Source organism: Halichoerus grypus, chromosome 6 (genome assembly GCF_964656455.1).
Source record: "Halichoerus grypus chromosome 6, mHalGry1.hap1.1, whole genome shotgun sequence".
In the NCBI taxonomy this organism is placed as follows: domain Eukaryota; kingdom Metazoa; phylum Chordata; class Mammalia; order Carnivora; family Phocidae; genus Halichoerus; species Halichoerus grypus.
In genome coordinates this window covers 94,820,065-94,832,584 of record NC_135717.1, presented here as the reverse complement: position 1 = coordinate 94,832,584, position 12,520 = coordinate 94,820,065, and the positions used below count along the sequence as shown (strand labels likewise).

At 35.5% G+C, this 12,520-nt stretch overlaps 2 protein-coding genes across 16 annotated transcripts in view; one reads left to right on the top strand and one right to left on the bottom strand.

Annotated features, from left to right (window-relative positions):
- SLCO1A2 (solute carrier organic anion transporter family member 1A2) overlaps positions 1 to 12,520 on the top strand; it is a 110,175-nt gene that overhangs the window by 78,707 nt on the left and 18,948 nt on the right. For 8 of the 11 annotated variants that reach the window (XM_078075711.1, XM_078075713.1, XM_036119183.2 and 5 more), the window contains 5 exons: positions 2,821 to 2,927; positions 5,073 to 5,219; positions 7,892 to 7,990; positions 8,582 to 8,803; positions 11,457 to 11,621. In XM_078075711.1, the coding sequence (XP_077931837.1) occupies positions 2,821 to 2,927; positions 5,073 to 5,219; positions 7,892 to 7,990; positions 8,582 to 8,803; positions 11,457 to 11,621 (740 nt within the window). Of the gene's footprint in view, positions 1 to 683; positions 2,587 to 2,820; positions 2,928 to 3,584; positions 4,225 to 5,072; positions 5,220 to 7,891; positions 7,991 to 8,581; positions 8,804 to 11,456; positions 11,622 to 12,520 lie in introns of those variants that run through there. The other 3 variants (XM_036119193.2, XM_078075717.1, XM_078075718.1) reach the window with 3 other exon arrangements.
- Positions 1 to 12,520, bottom strand: part of IAPP (islet amyloid polypeptide) — an 81,515-nt gene that overhangs the window by 58,179 nt on the left and 10,816 nt on the right. For all 5 annotated transcript variants that reach the window (XM_078075721.1, XM_078075719.1, XM_078075725.1 and 2 more), the window contains exon 2: positions 6,142 to 6,264. The gene's annotated coding sequence lies outside the window, so the exon portion shown is untranslated. The remainder of the gene's footprint in view (positions 1 to 6,141; positions 6,265 to 12,520) is intronic.

The window sequence follows — 12,520 nt, the reverse complement described above, 5'->3', positions numbered from 1 at the left end:
TCTGTTGTGCTCTGGGCTGCCTTGCTTCACTTACATAGTCACATTTTTCCACCTATGAAACAGAGATTTGGGATTTTATGGAGTGGAGTCTGATGAAAAATTTTAGGACCTGGCAAAATGTGGGCTTATTCTTTTCCGGGGACTATTTAGACACTTCTAATTACAATGAGGTTCTGTTTACTTGTATGTAGGTCATTAAGAGACAGGCCAGTCTGAAGGTTGATTTTTATTTTAATTTTACCAAAGTAATACGTGCACCAACTTGTAAAATTAAAATTATATTGAAAAAATTTATCCCCTGTCCTTTCAACATTGTCCATATTACTGCTTTCCAGGAGTAGCTACTTGCAACTCTTTTAGTTCTTTCTTCTGCTATTTGCCTCCATGGTTCTAAGTAAATGTTTATCCTTTTAGTTGTTAATACTTTTGTGTTATGTAATATATATTGATTTTCTGCTATAAAATTATATTCACTATTTCCATGTGTATGACTATGTAAGTATCTTTCACTGCTGAACCATGCTGTCATTCCTTTCTTATATCATCTTTATTTTCCTTGGATTTAATAATTGTTCCCTTTTTATTTGAGTCATTTTCTTTTTATCTCTCACTCTCACTCTCCACCGATAGGGCAACATCTCAAAATGCTCATACATATCACAGGGTTTCATTTTTGCCTTAGAGATACCTCTATGTCACCATCAATCCTTTGTCTGCAATCTGAACTGGAATCTCCCTAGGCTTGGTGCATGGCTCCTTCCTTGAAATTTTCCCTCACCATTATCCTTGGGAATTTTCCAATGACTCTTCTGTTTTTTGAATGTATCTTTTTAAGGAACATTTTGTTCTTCTTTCAAGAATGCAATGTCTTTTTCCATCTAAATTTTCTTCATCTCTCTTCATTCTCTCTGTTTTCTCTGAATGTACAGTTTTTATTTGTTTTGTCTCTATCTTTACTATTACAGGCTTTCCCCATATATCTGGTGGTTCTTGGTAATCTATTCATATTTAAGAGAGAGGAATAACAACAACAAGCTAACTGGAAGTTCTGTGTGTGTGTATAAGTCTTAATCAACGGAGGACTTCTTTGTCAGGTGATTTGTACAGGGACTGGTTATTTTTTAGGTGGCTCAGAACTGCCCATAAACTATCAGCACATGGGAGTGGGAATCTCATTTTTCGGTATGTCGATTTTTTTTTAACCTAATATCTGCAGTTTTTAGTATGGCTTCCCTATCCTCAGTGTCTATTTAGTCTCTAGAGCAAAGGCCACATTCAGTTGCAATGGCAGAGGATGTCTATAAGGGCTTAACTGCTCTTTATACACACTTTAAAGCAATCTTCTTTTGGGACTATGCATATTCTCATTTTAGAAGTATCTTGTTTCTTGCCTGAAGTTTTCCAGGTTTGTGTGGCATGTGTTTAGTTGCTCTCCTACAGGCACTTACTCAGGGCTGTGTTTCTCATATCTACAAATCTAGTGATCACTCAACTGCTTTTCCATTTTCAAAATCCTATTAAACTCTCTCTTTTTGTCAAATCTTCCCTTCTCTTTATCCACATGACATTATGCCTTTCCTTTCCTATTTTAAAATCCATTTACTACCATTTTGCTGATGTTTGGGGAATGAATGGACATGGAATGAGTTATTGGGTTTTAAGTAGGTAATTTAAATGAAAAAGATATTTTAACTTTCAGATATTTCTGAAGGGATCAGTGGTTTCAAGGCAAAGAATTTCTACTGTTCTTTTATTTCCTTTCCTACCCTATCCCATCCTATCCAAGACAATGTCAAGTAATATTCAGCTATTATTTTCATTTCTTTCTACACTCTGCCAAAGGTATTATTCTTTTCTTTCTTCTTCTTTTTCTTTTTTTTTGTCTGAAGCTTCCATGTCTCATGGGATCATGGGTGTGGAGACAGAAGCCTTTGTCCACGATTCACAGCCAAATTCTATGGGTATGACTGGGCAGTTATTCTAAGGGGAAGGTATTTTAACCCTTTTTATTATGTTCTATAACATAGTAATTAGGACTATTGGTGTCATCCAAGCATAACACTCTTTAGCTCATTTGAAACTCAGAAAGGCAAGTTTTCTTTGGCTTTCTCTTACCTAATAGAAATATAGAAACCAACCCAGTGCAAGTTCTAACAAAGAGAGCTGGACATATTTTCCTCCATTGTTGCAGCAAGTAATTTTCTTTCTGAGAAAGGGCATGTGGATCTTGTGGTAATTTGCCTAAGATAAATGGTCAGAGTTTATTAACACTTTTGTTCTCATGAGAAGAGAAAAAGGCATTACATTGTGCTGCCACAGTGTTTGAGATTCTCCTAAGTTTTCTCATTATGATGGGTACATGTTTTGTTTCTCTGAGGGCATTAATGAACACGTGAAGGAATTATTGTTTGGATTCTCAGAAAGTGGGAGACTTTTTTTGTTGTGTTGTTTTTCCCCCCAAAGCCTTTAATTACACTTTGTTGAGTCTATTATTTTTCTTGGTTTTTGTTCCTTATCCCACAGTAATTATTTCCAGGAAATGATCACCTAAAAACCACTGAAGGTTGATGCCAGATAATTTAAAAGGTATATCATCCCCCTACAGATAATTGAAAGCTAGCTGTCAAGTGATTGTACGTTGACAGTGAGTGGCAAGTTCTTTTCAGTGATATTAATTTATGATGATTAGGTGGCAAAATGAAATCTTTCCTGGATTTGGATGTTGTGTCTTATGTGAAGCAGGAGTTGTTAATCTGCACAATGCTCACGTTGTCTTCATTGGCTCCCTAACATCACCATGTTTTCCCTGTGTTCATACAGATATGAATATGAATCTACAGTTTCAGTTTCAGGCAATTTGTCCTCAAACAGTTTCTTGTGTATGGAAAATGGAACCCAGATTTTCAGACCAACAGAAGACCCATCAGGTTGTCTACTTCATTGTATTGCTTTCTGTTCAGTGAATTTGTAACTGAACACTTTCTGCTGAGGGGCTTTGAATGTTATTAAGTTTGGTTAAGTGAGTAAGGTAAATGAACAAAAGAAATTTTTTTTCAGAGATTTTGGAGGAGATCATGGAGGGAAATAGAAATGGCTCATAAATTTAAATGTTATTCCTCTTATATTTGAATATACTTAATAAGAATGTCTTATCTGTTCTTTGTAATGGTTATTTATTTATTTATTTTTGCAATGGTTATTTAAAAATAAGTCAGAGACATCCATCCAAGGACGACTTAGAGTTAATTCCATAGAGGAAAACATCTTAGAAAGATGGATTTAGGCTGATGATTTGTAAATGAGTAATAGAAATAAAAACAAAAAGATGTGTGTTATAGCACTGATCTTCTATAGCAGAGAAAGCAGGCAAGTATGCTATAACCTTGATTTACTCTATTCTCTTTCTGCTGAAGTAGGAACTTGTCTTTCTGCCCTACTTCTTCCTCTTTACCAGAGGTACTGATTTATAGTCTGACACAATAGTGGTTCTTCTTCTGGCTTTCTGCAGGCCCAGGCACCAACATGCCAGCTTCTACTCCTTCATATGTTAAGGGACCTCCTATATAATCTTCTGGTGATGCTTAGTCTGGAAGTAACCCATTGATTGACCTCAGACTGTATGCTTAGTCTGGAAGCAACCCATTGATTGACCTCAGACCAGAACTTCTCTTCCTCTGATGGGGACATTTTTATGCTGGATTCATATCAGTGGGGGTTACATTGGTCCCCAAGGCTGGGAATTTCACTGCTGGCATGGAATCAGAGGAAACTAAACAGCTTCAAGGAGTGTAAGAATAGCTGTCTCAGAAACTCTAAGCCAAAGCAACTTCCTGGGGACAGAAAGAAAGAAACAAACAAAAAAACCAGTGACATCAATAGTGGCCTATATTCTCTTCTTAAACTGACTTTTGCCAAAGACTGACCTAGGTCTTATTTTCTATTTTTTTTTAAATATGCATTGTAATATTTAAATCAAAACCTTTCCAGTCTAGTGAATCTCCAGAAACGTACATTAATTCTTTGATCACCTGACATGTTAAATTTTGTCCTGGAGTAGGCCTAGAATTTGCCTATGATCTCTAGACACAAATCACTGCGCTCACCATAAAAAAAAACACATGAATACCCAGAAATGGACATTATGATTTTCTGGACTGGGAAAGACTGAGAGATAAACCTCACAAGATATTTCCAGGCCCAGCTGTGCTCAGGAGCCTCACATCTGTGAGTACCTGGGCAGATTATAGGAGATAAAAATAAGCTGTCATTCACTTTCCTGAAAACATGACCCTACAGAGTATCCTCCTGGCTTGATAGCTATATTGGCTTAGAACAGAATTGGCTGTTTTCAGACAACTGCCTATCTTCCTCCCTTTCATTCTCTTTGGCCTACTCTTTGTTATTCTACTAAGCAGTGCTGCTCCAAGGATTGGGGTGGGTTTCTCTGTTAAAAATTATTTGGTGGTTACAGTATACAGTAGGTCCTACAGAGAAAATGTGATTACTACCCAGTTAAATATTTTTAGTTTCTATAAAGTAATTAGAGCTATAGAGAACTCAAACTTCAGTGAGATTCTTATTTAAATCTTACAGTATCAGTTCTAGGGAGAGATAATTGTGTTTCTTTTCTCTTCTCTAAGTTAGTATAGAAGTGGGGTAGCTCTCACAGCAGCTAACTGGGTTCAGTAGTTGCTGATAAACTATCTCTCTGCAGGGAAAAGTTTCTGGCTTTTAGTGTTTGTCAATTTCTGTGCATAAATACTGTCATCAAACTACCAATGTGTTGCCATTAAACACTAAATTGAAAAGAGATGTGTATACTCTTCATCTATCCCAACCCAGTAGGAATTGGCTCCCGGATACCACTTACATTTGACCACACCTAAGTATCCTGTCAGAAAATGCAAGTGGGATGGTCCAATGATACATTGCTGACATAGTAGTATAAATCATTGACAAGATGCCATGTCACATAAGAACTGTGAAATGTTTACCAAAAATGTAGAATTAAGTATTACTGATATTTTACTACCAAATCACTAATACCATATCTTTTTTTTCTTTAAATACAGACTGTGTGAAAGAAGTTAAATCATTAATGTGGGTATATGTACTAGTAGGAAATATCATACGTGGAATTGGTGAAACTCCCATCATGCCTTTGGGTATTTCCTACATAGAAGATTTTGCCAAATCTGAAAACTCTCCTTTATATATTGGTGAGTTTGAAAATCTGCCTTAGCCTCTTCTCAGGAAAGGAAGTTCCTTACAGGTAGATGTCAGTTACTCGGACTCAGTGATTTCCAGAATGACGACCAGAGTACCTTGGTACAGCTGGTAATCAATAAAAGTTTACTGAATTAAGCTAACTCCAAAAAAGCTACTTTTCTAACTCTGCTTTTTGCTATTAAAAATACCACTCATCTAGTTGCCCCCAGAGTCCTCTTTGACTCATCCATTTCTTTGGCACCACTCTATATCAAGTCTGTTAAGTGATTTACCAATGTTTTCTTTAAAATGTCTCATATTCAAAATCTTTCTATTTTCATTACCTCTATTTTTGTTTGGGTCTACTTCGTCTGTAGATTATTATAACATCTTCATTAGTTACTAGCATTTTCTTTCAATTTCTTATAAACATTTTTACAGTATATTTTTTCTCAAATATTGTTTTAATCATGTCTTCTCTACCATGTCTATAAAACATACTGGCTCTTTCTTTACTAAATCTGACCTCTCCACTTATTACTCAGTCTATTTAGTTTCTTCACAATCTCTCCATGCTAGTCAGGCTTTTTCAGATTCTTCACAAATATCTGGTTCATACTTTTGGGAATGTTTCTTGAAATTTCCTTTTCTAAAATCCATCAGTGTCACCTCCCACAATAACCAAAATAAGATCTACCTTCTTATGTTGTCTTCTAGTCTCCTAAATGTTCTTAATTTATTATGAATAACTTATTTGTATTCTTTAGTTGTTCCATCTGTTGTTATTTACAAAAGTGTAACTTTTAGTCTGGAGACATTTTGCTATTAATGTAGACATATATTTTAAGAACCAGAAATGTCAAAGAGGGTGAAAGAAGATCAGAACAGAGCTACACATAATGAAGATAGGTCAAAATATTTAGAGATCCTTACCCCGAGTAATCTTTGGCAATTTTTGATCACTCATTGATTTTGCAATAAGATTTTGCGATGTTTTTCTTTTTCGTCCTTTCAAATCCCTTCACATACTTATCTTGAAAGAATACAAATGCTTGCCTGCAATAAATTAACAAACACCGTGTTATAATCTGTATTTCTTTATTCAATAAATACTAGGGCGTATAATATATGGAAATAATAGTAATAATCTCTATATGTACTAAGATGAATAAGACATAGTCCATATAAGGTTTAGTATATAAATAACTACATAATTATAAATCAACCAAATCTGATAAATACCTGTGTGTTATTAAATTTGAAAAAAAATTAGGCTTAAGAAAATGAAATAAATGTGCACATGCATATAATTAAATAACTACAAGTCAATAAGCTATACCATGGAAGAAAATAGTTCCATGTATGGCTTTGAAGTTTAGGAGAGAATATAAAAGCTAGAAATGAATTTTGAGAATCACTTATATAGAGAAAATAAATGAAATTGAGGGAGAAAAATGAGTTTTGTCATGGGAAGCCATATATAGTGAGAAATCCTAGGTTAAAACACTAGGGAACACTTTTAGTTATTGAGCAGAATAGGAAGAAGAAAATCAAAGGAGTAGTCACAAGGGAAAGAGTAAACAATAAGTGCATAGTTTTGTGAAAGTATTAGGAGGAAAATTCAAAAGAGGAGCTAGCCTGCAATGTCAAATAACATAAAGAGTTAGGAGAATGGAGACCAGAAAAGGACACCAAATAAGTGGCAAAAAGAACACTGGTGCTACCTGCAAGTATTTTGAGAAGAATGTGGAAGGATTTGAGTAGATTCAGGAAGTGGTGAGGGTGTAAATGCAGAGTCTAGTGAAAGGAAAGAAAGCAGGATGGATGTGAGATACTGTAATCAGTGAATCAGGGAGACTGAACCAACACAAAAAAAGGCATGTTTAGTTGAGCAAGACCTCAGAGAAGATAGGAGGGGTTGAGGTCAAGAAGTCAGGTCTGTGTACAGGAGGGGGTTAGCCTACAGAACCATGGAGAAGGCAGAAGACATATTTTGAAGTAAGGAGGAACAAGTGGAAGAAGCTGGAGAAGCTGTCTGGGTTTCCAGCAGCTGGGAAGGCTCAGCCTCGATTCTGAATTGTAGATAAGCCATGAGCTCACTGATGATGAAATTCCAGATGAGTAAGAAGTCTTGAGGGCAGAGGGGACCGATGAGAATGGAAGACAAGAATGTGAAGGATAAGAAAGGAGATCATGATGAAAGAAGAGAAGTATCAGTAATGGTGAGGACATAGCCAGAAGAGGTTTCAAATCAGAAATGTGGGAGTGAAAGCTTTCTGAGAAACATGCCATGAGAAATTTATCGTAATGTGATGTTGGTCTAGAATTCCTCCAAAAATGTGCCTATGGAAAGGAGCAAAAGAATCTCACTCTGTGTTGTGGTTTTGTCAACAGCATGATCCCAGCCTACGCTGCTACAGCAGATTTACCTGCGATTTATCACGCAAGAGAATTTGGAGGCCTAGAGAAAGTGGTTTTAAATCTTGAGGTTCTTTTTCTCCACATTAACAGAAATAAACTTGTTACTTATATGTACACAAAGCTTAATTTTCTTACAAATTGAAAGTTTAAGGCAAACATATCTGAGGCAAAAACAATGCAGTCTTCAGACTCTTTATGGAATTAGGACTCTTTATGTGGGTATATAACTATACTATAACTTTATATTTTCATTTATTTTTAGGGTTTGTAGAAACAGGAGCTATCATTGGTCCTTTGATTGGACTTTTGTTAGCATCATTCTGTGCAAATGTTTATGTTGACACTGGATCTGTGAACACAGGTAATTCAATAAAATTTATTTTTAGGCTAGAATATACAAATCACCTTCAGTTATGTTATCACAGGTAGTTCTTGCGTTGGTGGGTCAACTCGGTGAGTTGACTAATTCTACTTTTCAGGTGTGCAAACTGGAGTAAAGGAGTTTAAATAATTTTTCGAATATTTCAAACCAGTGAGCAAGAAAACAAGTTAAAATGCTGACCTTCTGACACAAAAGCCAGTGCTCTTTCTATTGTGTCACAACCATGTTTCCTTTTTTCAAGAGATATAAAGACAACGTAGGTCTGAATTTCTTTTAATCAAATAATCATTTATATGTATTTAAATAGAGCTTGTAGTTATTTCATAAATATCTGTTTATAAATTCCCTACAGGAGAGGACAGAGAACCAAAATAATTTATTGCTAGGCAATATTGTAATACCACATATTGTCAGACAAATTTTATGAATGTCTAAATTGTTTACAAGGTCTGTACTTGGATAAAACCTGAGAACTGGTTTTATTAATAATATAATAGTAATATTAATGATTTTCTATAGTTCATGCAGGAAATCGTGACCAGCTAATAAAATGTGTATATTTCTTTACAGATGATCTGACCATAACTCCCACTGATACTCGTTGGGTTGGTGCATGGTGGTTTGGCTTTTTGATTTGTGCAGGAGTGAATGTGCTCACTGCCATTCCTTTTTTCTTTTTGCCCAAAACGCTTCCAAAGGAAGGACTAAAGAATAATGCAGACATCATTAAAAATGACAAAAAAGAGAAACAAAGAGAAGAGGTCAAGAAGGAAAAGGATGGAATCACTAAAGGCAAATATAAAAATTCTAAATACTATATAATTTACTTTTTGTTTTTTAGAGATGTGTCTATATTTCATTCTAACACTGTATCACGCTAGGGTGCATTAAGACAATTTGTCATTAACAGTCAGTAGTCAATAATGTCTAACAAGTCTGAGTCTCCCTGTGCTACTACTTGGGAATAAGTAATATAATTTGGAAGCCAAACTATCTGTAATCAGTACGTATATAAAATTTTATTTCAATTCAGACACTAAATAAATTCCCATTTGCTTTTAAAAAATCTTTTTTATAGAGAACATAGGTCTAATTAAAAAAAAAGAAATTCGAACTGAGAACAAAAGGAGGAAAAAATATACACTATTGCAAATAAATATATAGTTCTGAAATTAAAAAAATGTTAGCTTGACTGTGAGCTTCCTGCAAGTTAAGGCAGGAAACGAAAACACGGTAAGTCCCATAACTCTCTATATTTGATAGAGAAAGAAGAAGAATTCTTAAAGAGAAAATGTTCTCCAAGTAACACATTGTAAAAAAAGAAAAACTCATCATATGATGTATAATGCAGGCAATATTGAACCACGTAGTAGTTTTCCAGCAAGTGCAAATGCATATTTTATAGAACAGGAATTTTTTTTTTTTCCTTTTTGGATACATCTTCAATAAAAGTTCAAAGAATAATTTACAGAAAGTGTTTCTATGGGAAACTAAGCTAAAGTAGTCTAAGTATTTAATGTTCAAGAACACTGATTCTCAAACTAGTCCATATGTTGGAATTACCTGGGAAATTTTAAAAAATTACTGATGCCCAGAAATACTATACTATTCCCAGGAGGTCTGATTTAATTAGTACGAGGTATGGCCTGGGCCTTGGAATTCTTAGAGATTGTTCATTTACAAGGTAAAGAGGGACTCAGTCTCCTTATCTGTAAAATGGGGTAATAACAGTACTTATTATTACAGAGTTGTTGTGTGAGGGTAAAAGGAGGTCTGGCACATATTACTATTATTACTGCTATTAGTATTAGTGTTATTATTGTTGATGTTGCTACTTCTACCAACACCCATAAATTATAAGACCTGTTTGCACAGAATTTTTATTAACAATTACACATTCGGGGCGCCTGGGTGGCTCAGTCGTTAAGCGTCTGCCTTCGGCTCAGGTCATGATCCCGGGGTCCTGGGATCGAGTCCCACATTGGGCTCCCTGCTTGGTGGGAAGCCTGCTTCTCCCTCTCCCACTCCCCCTGCTTGTGTTCCCTCTCTCGCTGTGTCTCTCTCTGTCAAATAAATAAAATCTTTAAAAAAAAAAACAAAAAAAAAAAAAAAAAAACAATTACACATTCACTTAAACTACTATTAAACATAATACTTCTCAGATCATTAGAAGCCAATTCAGAACCTTTCAAATTCCAGAGTGGTCATGATTATATTAACAATTCCTTTGGAAAGGCTGATATGGACTGATAGAACATTTTAACACAGAATATTGTTTGTGATCTGCAAAGATCAGTTGGGGAAAGAACTGAGCTTAGTATGAGACATATAGAAAAGAAGTGGAGCTTAGTATGAGACATACAGAAAAGAGATTTGAACTACTGAGACTCATCTATTAGGACAGAGATGTCAACAAACATGGACAACTTAAAAAGCTCCAAAGTGCTCTGAACACAACTTTCTCATCTGCCACGTACTTTATTCATAAATATGAATTCTACAGCTAAAATAGATTTCTTTGCATTAAGCTATGCTTCCTTCTCTCTCTCTCAGTTTGTTTATTTATTGATTCTTTGGATTTCAGGCAGCTTATTGAGCAAAAAATACACAATAAGTAAGGAAATCAAGACAAAGAATGTGAAGATAGGAAAAGTGAAAACTAATTATAAGTGAGACTGACTCCAAAATGGTGGCAGGGTGACCTTGGAACATTTCCAAGAGATGGGCCACAAATTTGGCCCTAAGCTGTGTCAGTCCACACCAACAGGGGAAAGTTTGGGTTATATCATTTACATAACCCTTAGTATGTACCAAATGAATCAAGATCTCCGAGAGTGGAACCTGGGGGTTTGTATTTTAAAAGATCTCCAGGTGGTTTCATTGTGTATCCAGTGTGAACCTCTGACAGGACCAAACTGTTGTTCTGAGGAAGTAGAAAAATACCCAGTACTTGAGAAAATTATATCCCATGAATTTCCACATATTTTAAATGGTCAGTAACAATAATATCAATATTTGAGTGTGAACTTTATCAAGTTGATCTCCTTCTAAACTTTAAAAACAGAACAAGCATCTTTCAGTCTAGATGATCTCTAGAAAAGAGAGGCTATTAATAGAAGGGAAAAAAAGGAACTGGTGTGAATGCAGACAATATTTTGGTCATGTTATAGTTCTTCCTTAAGACACAATAACAACTTAGTGATGGTAAAACTGTTATGTTCGGCTCCCTGCCCAGTCAGCTGCATTACTGACTTGCAGAGGGTACCAAAATGATATAACTTTAGCTTTCAAGAGGTAACAAAACAAAATAAAGCAAAACAAAACCCAGTAAGTGCACTATAAGCAAAAATCTTAATTTGGGAGGGGAGGTTCATGTTTTAGAAAAAGTCAATCTTAAAATGCAAAGCCAAGCTAGTTTAACACTATTGTCATTCTTTCATTTCAGATTTTTTACCGTTCATGAAAAGTCTTTTATGCAACCCAATTTACATGCTTTTCATACTAATAAGCATTGTACAGTTCAATGCATTTGTTAATATGTTCACCTTCATGCCTAAATATCTGGAACAGCAATATGGAAAATCAGCTTCAGATGCAATCTTTCTAATCGGTATGTTTATTCTTCTCTATGTTAGTAGCTCACTTTTTTTTTTTTTTTTTTAACCATGAAAGGGTAAACAGTGTGATGATGGGTCTAGGAAACTCCTAAATTGAAATATGTGGAGATGTTTCTGTCCCTGGTACATTTCCCCCTTCCATTCTCCAGGGAAATCCACAAACGGTAGGGAAGGAAAGAAGCCAGGAAATCCTGGCTTTCTTCTCTGCTCTCTTGCCGGTCAGAATACAAATTCAAAATATTTTTTGAAATCTTGGGGAATGTACAGATTAGAGATAATTTTCAGAGAGGCAAACCATTAATGTAAAAAGGAAAACAATGTTAATTCATTAGGAGTCTGAGTTTTACTCTTTTAACTCCAGGATATGAATTCCATGTGTCTCCTCAGTTCCCTGGGCCCCCTGGTGGTTTGAGATGTCTTTGCAGCCCACGCATTCTGATTTTCCAGTACCCCATTAACTCCAGTGGCTCTCTTCCACTTTGGGTTTCTCCTGAGAGCTTTTTACTGTTTTGAAAAGTGAATTTCCCAGACTACCTGCATCCACATCACCTAGAATGCTTGTTAAAATTTCAGATACCTGGTGCCCACCTAAGACATACTAAATTAGACAATCTGGTGTGGGATTCTGGAATGGACTTTTAACCACTCTCCCAAGAAAATGTGATGGGATTCACTTACCCTGGCATTGTAAGAATGCAACCAAGGGCTGTCTTGTCCTTATCCTTGATTTTTTTCCCTTTTTTTTAGGGAGAGGGACACGAAGCGTAAATATACTTGACAATCACGGGTTCAGCAAAGTAACCTTCCAAAGTACCTTGAGCTAAGTCAAATTCCTATCGACTAGAGAGGGTATAAACAACTGCAAAATCATATTACTCACAAACTACTGGTC